Genomic DNA, 13,436 nt, shown 5'->3' on the forward strand with positions numbered 1-13,436 from the left:
GGCAGATACGACCCCAAATGAGCGCGAGCGACAGCTCCGTAGAAATGTCGAGATGGACTAAAGAGGAACAAACGACCTTTTATCGCCGTCGCTCATCATGCGGCTCTGCGGAGAGTGGGTCGTACCTAGCACGTTGCCGCCACCCCGGATTCTGGGTGTCCGGGGTTTCATCACGTGACCAAAATCTACCACCACGGCATGCCTCACCGCATCTCTTTGAAAGATACAGTCTGTTCCCGTCTAGCTAGTCTCTTTTCTGTCTGGAAATTTCTTCTTCCTCGCCTTCGTCCTCTGTCGTCGTTGCCCCGTCCTCCACCTCTGTTCCGTCATGCCATAATACCGATGCTTGCCTGCTCAATTCTTCTATAATGCTACTCTGACGCCGGCCCATCCGTGCCTCGTAGGCGGGTGGGTGAGCTTCCTGACCTGCTGAGGACACATTGTCGTCGCTAGAGTCAGGAAGATCAAGTTTAGTCTCCTTGTCCTGCTGCTCCAGCGCATGTGAAGGGCCAGCCGCATTGGTGGCAGCGGCTCCCATTTTTCGAAGGCCGTCCAGGATCACATTTTCGACCTTCATCCGGTTCGAAATGAACTTGATCTTCGGCCAGCAGCTTCGTTCTCCAGCTTTAATCATCCGTTCAAGCCTGGCAGGACTTGGGTCACTCAGTATATACCAGAAATCGCTGAGTCTGGTTTTGGGCCAGATGGTGATTGTTCCCGAGAACCGCTGCAACCAGATCTCTGACCAGTCCGAGCCTAATGGTCTTGGAAGGAGCTCTAAGTGTTTCAATATCTTCAAATATTTTTGCAGGTCCAGCTTGATGGCAGTCTCAATAGAAGAGCCCAAAAAACCCCCCCGCCAGCCCCTCCCACGCCGATGGCTCACAGGTCGGCCAGGAGATCCTCGAGGCGAGAAAAAGAATAGGTTAATGTGAGGATTGACTTGTGACACAATGGAAAAATTGACGTTGAAGTGTATGTTCAGCGATTTTAGGGGAATGTCGGTCCGCAGACTGCCGTCTTTCCACTTGTTACCGAAGGAGTAAGGGCCCAAGGTTCCATCTGGGTATTTCCGCATGAGTACAATAGGGTTGAGTATTCCAGGAACAGCAGCCGAAGCCAACACCGCCGACCAGATCACGCAGTCGGGAGAAGTAATGTGGTTGTTGAGCAGCACTGGTGAATGCGGATCAGATGGAACGCAGGAGACATTGAGAATGCGTCCTGTGCGTTCATATGCTTCTCGGAAGGTAAGCGATCCACGACAAAACCACGCTGCCTGCTTTGCCCAGTCAAGAGAGTCAAAGCGCGCGCCCGTACGCCACCACCTCCTGACCCACGTTGTAAAGCCTTCGTGACAAGCGCGTATTCGGTATGCAAGCGCGGGCACTAAGAGCTGCTTCAGCTCGTCGTTTGTCCGTGTGCAAACGAGAGCGGCGACTATGGCACCACCGGAGGTACCTGTAATGATCTCTGGCAGCTCGCCAGTTTCGAGAAGAGCCCTGACAACTCCAAAGTGGCAATATGCAAAAGTAGCTCCGCCGGAGAGTAGAAGTGCTGTTCGGCCAAAGTTCAACTCGAGATGCCTGAAAAAGGTCCCCTTGTCTCGATCGGAGATGTACTGGCTGTGCAAAACCGCCCGGAGGCCTTGCTCGACATGGTCGGTAAAGGACTGTACCAAGTCCTTGGTGCCGTAGTAAGTTTCGCTGTAAAGCCGTGGGCTCTCAATGCCAACGAAGTTGTTCTTGATGCATGCCTCCAGTAAAGCCTTTAGTTCGTTAGTTGCCTTCGCCTTCAAACTGTCCTGGGTGTCCTGCTCCATTGTCTGAAGCAGGGCGACAAGCTGGTCATTCACGCGACCCACGGTCTGGTGATTGTAATACGAATATGGATCGGTTCGCTTCCACTGCTCATTACTGAGGTGATTGTCTAGCCTCTGCGCCGCCTCTTTCCATTCATCGTACGAGTCGGCGTGCTGGAGTTGCCTTCTGATGGTCTCACGCTTGCCCACCCATGAGAATAGGTGTTCATACGCATAGATGTAGAGCCTTGTGAGATTATAAGCAGCGAACTTTATTCAGTCAGTCTTGCATCTAAGACCAGAGTTGGAGACGTGTGATTCCACTAAGGGCTACACGGGGGTAGATCTCCAGCTTGGAAATTCTCCCAGGTATGGAACAGTCATAGCACCTAGTCCTGACACCCTCTAGGAGGCAACTTACAAGAAAAATAATCCAGCTGAGAACACCGAACAGCAGAGGGTAGTAGAGGAGAGTATAAACGAAGCCTTCTCGAGTCTCGTCCTTGGTCCGTCGGGCCTCTCTACGCCGCTTGGCCTTCTTGATCTTTTGACGGATAGGGCGCCAATCGTTCAGCGCTGTGACGGGTGTCGTAGTGGGAGCCGCCAGGGCATTTGAGAAAGCCTCGAGCTCATCATTACTGATGAAGTCGATTTCAAAATCTGGCAACCCATGCGGATCGTATGGCCTGTTGTTGAGTAACGGCTCCTTTTTTCCGCCGTGAGGGACCATATTGAATGGCTGCCGGATGGGGGATCTGTCTGGGTTCAACGTTAGGCACTACTGTCTAGACAAACGGGCATCAACTGAGAAGGAAAGCTCTAACATATTGAGTTGAACAGCAAACGACTTGCTGGGTATGCGGGACAAGGAGAATGTTTCGTCTTATTGCTGAATCAAGACGCCTGGCTTGAGCGACGTCACCACAAGGCTATCTGTCAGCCTCGTTCGTGGACTGGCCTCATGTGGCTCGTGCTTCCGCGCCGTCAATCTAACCACTCCTCCGCCATATTACTTGATGCGTTGAGGCCAACGTGGTTCAGTCTCGAGATGGCTACCACAATCTGGAGGTTCAGCATCACTATCACGAAATCATGTTCGCGCGTGGACCTGGACCTGCTTTCTAACAGTAGACACACACTGGCTGATGAGTTCTAGTTTTGAGATACTCGACGTTCCATAACTCGCAATGATCGATATTCGATTTGCGCAAGCACGAATGCGTGGGTGTGAAAACAACACAATGGCCCAGCCTTGAGTACTAATACTAGACGAATGCACGTGATGTTGCAGACCCAGGACATTCTTCGCGGGTTCCCGTCTGCGTCCCTTGAATTCTACAGCTCTCCCAGCTTTCCGCTGTGTCCGTTAGACCCAACGGTCAAAGATGGAGCTGCCACAGGTGTTGACGCAGATGAGTGGTCAATGGTAGGCCGAGCACCCCGTCTACGAGTACTAATACTTGAGCTCTACCGATTGTGCACACAATCGGCAATGACTTGTGAACTCCCGAACAACGATAACGAAACTAAGGTTAAAACTGATTTGACTTTGTAGTGCCGGTGCAAGCATGGCATCTATCCAGAACCCGGTTCATTGGAGTCTGCGCGCCTCAGCTGCTGTGCCTCGCCATGACGAATTCTGAGATCTGACAATGCTCATGACAGGTTCATCTGTAGACGAGAACATCAAGTCTTGTTCACACATAGAGCAGACGGTTGTTGCGGGTGGTTTATCTCATTGGGTCAGTGCCCTCCTGCCGGGGTCCATAGGTCACTTGACGCCGAGTATAGCCGCTGCACCAGAGGGAGCGATGTGACGATTAGCCTCCACATGCCTGCGCGAGACCTGACAGCTTGTCAAAAACAATGGCCGACAAGTCAATTACGCTGCCCCATGCTGCGATAGGAGTCCCCACACTAGGATCCCCCACACCACTGATTCCCAGTGAGGCGAGTTCAAGACGAGCATTCGCAGGCGACTGGCGGCCACTCTGCAGAATGACATTCCTTTGCATAGCTTATGCAAGACGTGCACTCGGCCAGCGCTCGTGCCGGCATTGCCTGACAGAGCTGCCCGAGCCTGTTACGGCCTTCGCTAGCAGCTTCAGCGCTGCGGCTCGCGACTCAAGGATCTTGCATTCCAGCGCAGCGCCAAATCAATGCGCCGCTGCTGTCAGGAATTGTGCCTTCAGGATATACATAATGCACGTAATGTACCAGAACGCGAGACCCTGCAGTCGGTCCAAACCATCTTGGCCGCGTTCTGATCCCTTGCTGACAACTTGCATGTCCGCCGGACAGCTGCTGCGCTCGACGATGGTGGGTTCGTTGGCTCTAAGCTTCCGAACTAAGGTCAGCTGCTAGCGTCGTCTTCTGCACGAGAAGCGTCCTACCGCGTCAGAACGCCTCTTGGAACGCAATCTTTGCGCTGCAACGCCAACACGTTGTGCTATGCTGCAACATGAACAGAGTGCTATGGTGCGCAAGGTTCGGTCTGAAGTCGCCACAAGGCTTGGGTTTCACCAATCAATCAAATGCTCTGTTCTACGGCATACGAGGCAAAGATGGTTTGCACAACAGAGGTTTAGATGGGGGGTAGGCGTTGCGTGATTGCCGCAGCCTTCGAGTCACCCCAACAATAGACAGTCTTTAACATTGAATGCTACTGAATAGTGCGGGAGATCTCCCGGCGAAAGTTTGCCTCTACCGATAACCCTTCTTCGCTCTGATTGAAGCATATCTGGAGTCCGTCGCACAAGTCATGTCGGCAACGAACCTTGTTTCTTGCGACATCAGTAGAACCACAGCGGACAGGCTCGGCACGTTCAGGTTTACGAACTCGAAAGAGGACCCTGTCGTCGAGGGGCCATGAGGCGAGCCATGGCGCGTGTTGCTAGGCGGTAAGGGCGAACATCTACAAACTCTAGCTTGACCGCTCTATCCGCAGGAGGCTTGATTACTGGTCGGCATGGCACGTTTCGACCGAAAGAGTATCACCGGACGTTGGTGCTCAATCAACAGTGTGACAGCAGGGAGGCGAGCTGCATTGCTCGCACGAAGGGCTTGAGGATGGCTCGGGCTAGATTCAAACGCCAAACGCAGCCCACTGTAGAAAAATGTGAGGTCAAACACGGTCAAGGTGGAGGAGTCCATTGTTCAATGGCCGTCGACGCCACTGGAGATCTCCGGAGGTGACGTCTGCCGACACTTTGTCGAGTGTATGTAAAGCGGAATATGTGCTGTAAACTCAGAGGTCAAGCCGTTGGTTTGGTGATATCAGAGGTCAGCTAGAGCAACGAGGGGCAATTTATTTTCGCAAGTCGAGCTTCGGCTCCGGTGAAGCGCTGCTTCAATGTAGATCAAGGGTGTCCTGGAAGTGGAGCGATTGAGATGCATGTGAGGCCGACTAGGTCTGCAGAATGACCGCAAAAGCACGAGAACAGGCGGGATTGGCTGGCGCTCCAAGCACCTCTTGCACCATGCAGACCTGTCAGACGAGATTGGCGCTGGATGCCCGCGAGCAGATGACCGGTGCCTCCATGTTCGGTCGAAGGCATGACCGGCTGAGAGCACACACCGACACGCCTTGCGGCTTCATAATATGCTCGCTCTGCGGAATGTGGCGAGAGGAGGCGTCCTGGGAACGATAACATCCTCGTCATCTGCGCGCTGCACTGCTCAGATGGATATCAATTTCCACTGTCGCCAACGATCTTGGCCGTATTGACAGCCTAGGGCCGAGCCAGAGTCCGCGCTTGGGAAAGTCGTGCAGCTCTGGGCGTGGATAGCTGCCCGTCATCTGCACCCATCTGAACCAATCTGCAAATCAGCGAACCCTGAAGCACACCTGTGACCCCCACTGCACTAGGCGCAATTGTTAGCGACCGATCCCTCTTCCCTGCCCCTCTGCATACCCAGCTGGAGGGGCACTCTTCGCTGGAGGTGTCGCTGCCGCTTCGTCGGAAAAGCCAATCTCAAATCTCCTTGCCCCAAAAATATTGTACTGGAGCAACAACCAGCATCCAAGACGAGAGACTCGGTGCCGCTCCACCCACAATCTACAAGCTCATTATCGCAGGTCGACAGATCTTCTCTACCTACCACGACCGGTCACACTCCTTTGGTCATCCTCTAAAGGCCTAATAAATATCCTACATTCGGGGCTCCCCAAATTCGTTCAGCCTGATTGAGGCGCCTCAGGTCACACACCACACCTGACCACACCCTCGTGTCCCGCTCACCATACCCTCCACTACGGCGAATCGTTCCCTGCGCGCTTCCAGAAATACAACACTAGGCTGCCCTCTCAATACTGCTGCTGAATCATAGCCTCCGCAGAAGCCGTCCGCGATACTAGGCATCTGACGCGCAGCCTGGCTCCCAACGCCATGATGGCGGGTTCCGACCGTCCTGATTCGTTCTGAGGGGGCTCTCGCTCTGAATCATATTGCAATTTGGTGGCGGCACATGAGGCCTTGTCAATTCTATCAAATCCACTCCTTAAGTTAGCGGGCCGAGCCTGTCCAACATCCACTGTTACCCACAAAGAAACAACCCTCGTCCTTTCTCTGTTCAATATTCTGGCTCTAGGAGATGGAAACACTCCAGAGCGAGGACGGACAGCATTTCGTACAGTCGCTTGCTCGCTTCATCCGACAACATGAAAAAGCCTTGGCCAACAGCCTGCAGCTCTCCGTACACAGGACGAACTCGTCCACCACGAGCACCTCTCCAACAACGACCAGTGTCTCTGGTCTGGCCTCCACAAAGTCTTCCACTCCGTCGGCCGCGTCAAGCTACCCGCTGGCGGCCCTCTCCAATTCATGGGTGTTCCTCAAATTCCTCAATGTCAAGGCTGCGCACCTTACCCTTACGCCGCATCATTTGTACTATCTTTTGTCCCAGATAGAAGAGCTGGATATTGATGTCGGGCCCATGAATGTTCGCATGGAGAGCATTCATGCCGAGCTCTCTCAATCCAATTACATTTCCTTCCTTGGGCCCAAGAGCAGCAAGCCGCGATCTGATCGGGACTCCATACATTCCGTGTCCAGCATGCGAAGCGTGATGTCTAGCATGACCACCTTCTGGTCAACCTTTGTTCGCTCTGCCGACTCAAAGAGCGAGAAGGCTAAGGCCCAAATGGAGACCGATCTAAAGTATCTCTATTCTGCCTTCACCAAGCTGCCCTCTCTACGACTTACCGCAGATCACCGCACGCCGCTCATCAAAGGATATGAAGAGTTTCCCTTTGATACTGCTGTCCCTCTCTGGAGCTTCAAGAACATTCAGCAGCTAGATATTGTTGACCTTGACTTCCGCTCATTTCAAGGATGGGACCGCCTGGCTGAACAACTCGTTATGCTTACCGTCAAACGTGCGAACCTGGATGATCCGACTGAGTTGCTCACCGACATTGTCTTGGATGACGTTGAGAAGAAGCGCCGGCGATCCACGAGGGGTGGCCAAGGCTCTCCGACCCCAACCGCTTCCTGGACAGTGCCATCTACTCCTCGAGGGGAGTATGCACGTTCTCACTCTGACCCTGGCTCGCCTGCAGATGGCAGTCCCAAGCCTGATGAGCATGGCTTTCACAAAGACAGCATTGCTTTAGCTGGGAGTGCGTCGCCCAAGCGTCCAAGTGCAGCTCGGCCTACTAGCGCATATCGGCATGCTCGAGCACACTCTACGAAGATCAATCGGTCGGGCTCGGGCAGTTCCAATTCGAGCGAGGCCTCGATACATCCGCAACGTGCAGACAGCAGCCCCAGTCTCTCGGGCTTGGGCATCCTTCCCACAAATAAATGGCACCGGCTGAAATATCTCTCTTTGGCCGACAATGGTCTCATGCATATCACAGCCAAGAGTCTATGTCCAGTAGCCGGGACTTTGAGGTCGTTGAATTTATCGAACAATCTCTTCACAGAGATACCCGATGCTGTGGCCTCATTGACACAGTTGGCTTCCTTAGACCTATCGAATTGCATGATAACATCGCTGCAGTCGTTGACAAAATGCCCACTTCCAGCAATTAGCACTCTCGTGCTCAAGTCAAACCGTCTACAAACCTTGACAGGAATCGAAAGACTTCTGTCCCTGGAACTAGTTGATATTCAAGATAATGCACTTACCGACCCGGATGAGATCAGGAGACTGACCAATCTACCCAACTTGCGCAGCATTTGGGTCAAGCATAACCCGTTCTGCAGAATTCACACCGGATATCGTGTGAAGATACTCAACCTCTTCCGTGCAACGCCCGGCTATGTGGAAGACATCATCATTGATAACAGCGGGCCGGGCTACGCGGAGAAGAAACAGCTTCTCGATCGAGTGCCTGAGAAGGAGCACAAGATGCCCACGGTGAGGATAGCACCAACACCACGTGTGCTGCAAAGCGAGCCGGCCGAGCCCGGCGCCGCCGAGGCGCACGAAGTACCCCAGATATCGAAGCCGTCGACGAGGCGTAAGAAGCACAGTCGGCGCAACATTGTGGACCTGGCGCACGATGACACGCCATGGCAACCACATTCACCCATTATCGGCCGATCTCGCCCGTCCAATGACTCGAGACGGTCGACAGATGGAATCACTGCCGGCCGAACCGAGCGCATTCCTGAAAGAAGCGTACAGATAATGCAGTCCATGAAGATGGAGCCCCAGCAAGAACGGCGTGCGGCGGCTGCCGCTGCCGCTGCCGCTGCAGTTGAAGATGAAATTGAGATGAATCCTGATGAGACATTGCAGGATGATGAGTTTCGCAATCAGGCCGAGGCTCTGCGACGAGAACTCGGCAGTAACTGGCTGAGCGCACTGCCCGACCAACGATGGCACGCCAGTCATCAAGTGGATCTTCAGCGCATGCAGCAAATACAGCAAATGCAGGGCATCGGTACCGTACCTGGTCTGCATCGAGCAAACACGATGGTAGCGACAAGTGGGAGGACACTAGGATGACACAGGCAGAAGGCTGAGAACGTATGAAAAGACGATATGTGTCGACCGAAGATTTGAGCTTCTGCTAATTCTCGATACCCCTGTGCGTTGAGTATTCCACTGAGGTGGATGTATCAAGAGATGCTGGAATTTTGAAGGATGGCTCATGGTACGAACCGAGAGGATGTTTTGAAGATACCACATTTGTTGATTAGCATGGCGGCGGCGTTTTGGTCGGGGTCCTCTGCTCTGCATTGATGATCATGATGATGATGCGTAACGGCAACAGACATGGTCATTGGGATGATGAATTAAAGACTTTTGGGTTTGTCAGATACAGCTGAGGCATGTACAAGTGGTAGACCACTGCCTTGATGATCAAGTGATTGACGGGAATGTTATAAGTACATGGCTCCAGCAGCAATCTGTGCGTGAATAGTGTCCCGATTACCAGATTATATCTGTGCTCGCTTCATTTGCTGGGTGCATTGTCGCTCGACCAGGTGACGAGAATGATTGGTGAGGAGTGAAGCAGAAGACAGTTGACAGGTGTTGCTTGCTTTTGGCTGCAGCTGCCAGTGCTCATTCCAACAATTTGAGCTCAAAAAGCAAGGCAGAAACGAGCAGTAACGATACCTTCCCTGAAGTACCTATGTACCTGCCTGTAGGCTCTAGGGTGGTGCGACAGCCGCAGCTTACGAGGCATCGCCCCCTAGACGCTCCCGTGGTACAGCTGGTGCCGCTGCTTAGCTCTAGCGCATACACTCCACGCCACAATCGTGGTGGAACAGTCAGCCCGACATCCTCACTCACCCTGGCCCGCACCCGTTCAGTCGGACCCCATCCATCATCCAACATCCATCAACCACATTAGCCATCCGCCGTGAATACACGTCTCTGAGGTGTAAAACTCCAACTTTGATCACATCTGGATTCATCCCTTACCGAGTGACTCGTTTCCCCGCATCGAGCAAGGCGTGTGCGTTCTAGATTTGCCCTCAAACAAAGCCGCGCGACGAACAGCGACACAGCCCACCTGCTCCTCTAGCGCCAAGCAAAACCCGACACCGCAGTTAGAAAACAGCAAATCCGCCCATCCAATTCCATCTCATCCCGCATCGCCGCCCTCTACATCGCGATTCCAAAGCCTCGACGCCGCCGACGCTGCACTCATCGATCGATTCTTGACGTTTCCCCGAACAACAGCGTCTCTGCCGCCAGAAGAAAAATTCGATCGACCCTCTGTTGTGACCGCCTCCCGCATTCGCCGAAACACCTTTGAGGCTGCGGTTCCACAAACAGTATCACTCTGATAGCAGCAACACGACTTCGATAGGCCATAAGCCAATATCAACCACGTTCTAGAAGGCTTTGAGTCTTCACAGCCGCCGCTGACGGAGCCGTAAAGGGCTGTCTCACTCGAGTTATCACTGCGCGTATGCTTCTCCTTGCTCCACCTGCGTTGCGTCAGCTGCAATCGGATGTGTCTCTCCCAACAAAGGCCTCAAACTGACTTTTGTCTTGTTCGATAGACCAGATTACCATCACTACCAACTGCGGTCACTTCCAAACCGTCTGCTTTTGACCTTTCGCTCGCTTCGGCCCCCTCCGGTCGCCCACCTCCCCCGCGCCCTCGGCGATCTCACCATGGCCGATCAAAATGAGATCGACCTAGACTCTGTCATCGATAGGCTGCTCGAAGTGCGTGGCTCTCGCCCTGGCAAACAAGTCCAGCTACTTGAAGCGGAGATTCGCTATCTCTGCACTAAAGCGCGTGAGATTTTCATCTCTCAGCCCATCCTCCTAGAATTGGAGGCTCCCATCAAGGTTCATTTGTCCGCGCAGTGTCGCATTGCTGTGGAGGCTAACAACGAAATAGATCTGTGGTGATATTCACGGGCAATACTACGATCTCCTGCGCCTCTTCGAATATGGAGGCTTCCCTCCCGAAGCCAATTACCTCTTCTTGGGCGATTATGTCGACCGAGGCAAGCAATCGCTCGAGACCATCTGCCTACTACTGGCATACAAGATCAAGTACCCGGAAAACTTCTTCATCCTGCGCGGAAATCACGAGTGCGCCAGTATCAACCGCATCTACGGTTTCTACGACGAGTGCAAACGTCGATACAACATCAAGCTCTGGAAGACATTTACGGACTGCTTCAACTGCTTGCCCATTGCCGCCATCATCGATGAGAAGATCTTCACCATGCATGGTGGTCTGAGTCCCGATCTCAACTCGATGGAGCAGATTCGCCGTGTTATGCGCCCCACCGATGTGAGTCCCGCCACCCCCTTTGCTTTGTACACTTCCAGCACGCGGCAGTGGCACCATACTAATGTCTACAGATCCCTGACTGCGGTCTACTCTGCGATCTGCTGTGGTCTGATCCCGACAAAGATATCACCGGGTGGAGCGAGAACGACCGAGGAGTCTCCTTCACCTTTGGTCCCGACGTGGTGTCGCGATTCTTGCAAAAGCACGACATGGATTTGATATGCAGAGCACACCAAGTCGTCGAGGACGGCTACGAGTTCTTCTCCAAGAGGCAGCTTGTTACTCTATTCAGTGCTCCCAACTACTGTGGCGAATTTGACAACGCCGGCGCCATGATGAGTGTAGACGAAAGCTTATTGTGCTCGTTCCAGGTACGGATCCCGTACCGCCCTCTCAAGAGTCTTACTAATCTCCTTGTCTAGATCCTCAAGCCAGCCGAGAAGAAGCAAAAGTACGTTCTAGGTTCCTCTGGCAAATCCAACACTTCCCGCAAAGGAAAATAATCGCCATTGACACAATGCCCCGGCTGATTCCCATACGTGATAGCAGATTCGGAAGACGATAATTGCTCCACCACAAAGCGACTTTGCCCACCCTGGTCGCCGGGCCTTCGGAGGGGCCATGCAAAAGAACGACAGATGCACGATTGACTTCCCAAACCGCAGATTCCCTCACCCTGGACTACTCCTGAGTACAAACAATTGTTTTGCTGCATACTCGATACACCACCGGACGCGTTGGCCATACTCGAACGATAAAGCTCAGACCATGTACGCAACGCCATGATTGGGCGAGTCTCCTCTCGTCGCACAACCAAACATTGTAACTATGGCTCACGCATACCGGCTGCTCGGGACGAATCCTGTTGACGGAATGCCGCTGACTGGATTGGGTGTTTAATTCAACCATTTTCGTTTTACCTCTAATGCTCTCGACGACGGACCTTCGACAACGGATTGGCTGGGGTCTGATTAGGCGAGCTGGCAGCCGGTATGCAGGACGCAACTGTGCAGCTAGTCAACCGGAACAGGAGTGGCGCGCACGATTCACAATACGTTTAACTTGGACGCAGACAGTAAGGACGAGGCCTGGCAAGCATGATGAGCGATGCTGCGATAACTACTGCGGTACTGCGCGCGGGCTGTCTTTGTTTGTTACTGGTCTGTATCTGGTCATATCATCACCGACACTGGCAATCGATTCATACTCCCTCATGACTCAATTTGCGGCCTGTTGTCTACTTGATTTGCTTTTACCGGAGGAACATGTGTATGATTAGACGTGAATTGGTAGGGGAACACGAATTGCTTTACATTGAGTGAGCGTGTTTGTTTTAGCCCACACTTTCCATGCTTTTTATGTCTGTTTATCTCCTCTGCCGCGTTCGGTTTCAAGGTTTGATTGGTCGTGGTAGAATTTTGTTGGTTTTGTGTGTTTTCCCCATGACCATTGATCCTGCGAACCTCGTTGTACTCGTACAGCACCGCACAGCACCGCACAGCACCGCACCGCACCGCATCTAGGAGGAGAGATTGGCGACAACCAAGCGAGTCCTTGCCCGTGGCTGGTCTTCAGCTACCCTGCCCCCAACCAAAGCAACGCTCTCGCCGCCACACGATATTGACGTCACCGTCGCAGGCACTAGCCAGCCAGCCAGATACCCATCTGTGTTCCCTTCCCTTGGGGCCACGCTCGGCCCTTTGGAACGTTTCTTTTCCATGCTCTGCCTCGAGGAGGAAAGCTAGGGCTGTGCGCTACGTGAGAGCAATCACTGTTCCTGCTTCGTCGTCATCAGCAGGCATCTCGAGGCTTCGTTTGGGGCTGTTGTTGGATCTTCTTCGCTCGCAGTCCAGACTTCGTGGGACCTGTGCGGTGTACAAGCTCCTCCGCGCTTGCCTTGCCTCGCCTTGCTCAACTGCCTGCTTATTCCCCACATCGCTTCTTGCTTGAACTGCTGGTTGGTGTCCAATGTGATGGCTAGCGCCAACATCTGCCCTCTCTTGTCTCCCTTTCTCTCCTGCACCCGTGGCAAAATTCGAAAGGGCGTTTTGTCATTTACTATCAGTAGGACAAGTTCGATCGAGGACCTGCACTTCAGCAGAAGTCGAGGGTATGACTGAAAGGGAGACGTAAATCCAAAGGCCAGGGTTTTGTGTTCCAATTCACCCACCGGCCGATATAGGCGACAGGCGGGCTCTTCGGATTCACCAACAGATGATACGCGAACACCTGCCACTGTAAAGTCCACAGGGACTGCCGGTGCATCTTGACGACCCGCCAATTTCGTTTCTCGTAGTGTGAGGCAGGGAGCATGCGAGGAAATCGGGCTCTTGGGGAACTAGCAGAGGTCGGGAACAATCGACTGATGGGCTCCCCGAACTCACAAGAGACCACACTCATAAGCCGGTGCTGCGAGCC

The 13,436-nt window shown here is 53.3% G+C and overlaps 3 protein-coding genes across 3 annotated transcripts; 2 read left to right on the forward strand and 1 right to left on the reverse strand.

Annotated features, from left to right (window-relative positions):
• Window positions 1-244: 244 nt before the first annotated feature.
• Window positions 245-2,531, reverse strand: HMPREF1541_08393 (uncharacterized protein; the record flags this gene model as incomplete). The annotated part of the gene is made up of 2 exons (XM_008722712.1): window positions 245-2,071; window positions 2,223-2,531. 2 exons carry the CDS (start codon window positions 2,529-2,531, stop codon window positions 245-247), a joined length of 2,136 nt encoding a protein of 711 aa, XP_008720934.1.
• Window positions 2,532-6,394: 3,863 nt separating this feature from the next.
• On the forward strand, window positions 6,395-8,758 carry HMPREF1541_08394 (uncharacterized protein; the record flags this gene model as incomplete). Its single annotated transcript, XM_008722713.1, has 1 exon — window positions 6,395-8,758. The coding sequence occupies one exon, from the start codon at window positions 6,395-6,397 to the stop codon at window positions 8,756-8,758; it is 2,364 nt and encodes a 787-aa protein (XP_008720935.1).
• Window positions 8,759-10,384: 1,626 nt separating this feature from the next.
• HMPREF1541_08395 (serine/threonine-protein phosphatase PP1) lies at window positions 10,385-11,521 on the forward strand (the record flags this gene model as incomplete). Its single annotated transcript, XM_008722714.1, has 4 exons — window positions 10,385-10,564; window positions 10,617-11,018; window positions 11,090-11,389; window positions 11,441-11,521. 4 exons carry the CDS (start codon window positions 10,385-10,387, stop codon window positions 11,519-11,521), a joined length of 963 nt encoding a protein of 320 aa, XP_008720936.1.
• Window positions 11,522-13,436: the final 1,915 nt, after the last annotated feature.

This window comes from Cyphellophora europaea (assembly GCF_000365145.1).
Source record: "Cyphellophora europaea CBS 101466 unplaced genomic scaffold supercont1.8, whole genome shotgun sequence".
In the NCBI taxonomy this organism is placed as follows: Eukaryota; Fungi; Ascomycota; class Eurotiomycetes; order Chaetothyriales; family Cyphellophoraceae; genus Cyphellophora; species Cyphellophora europaea.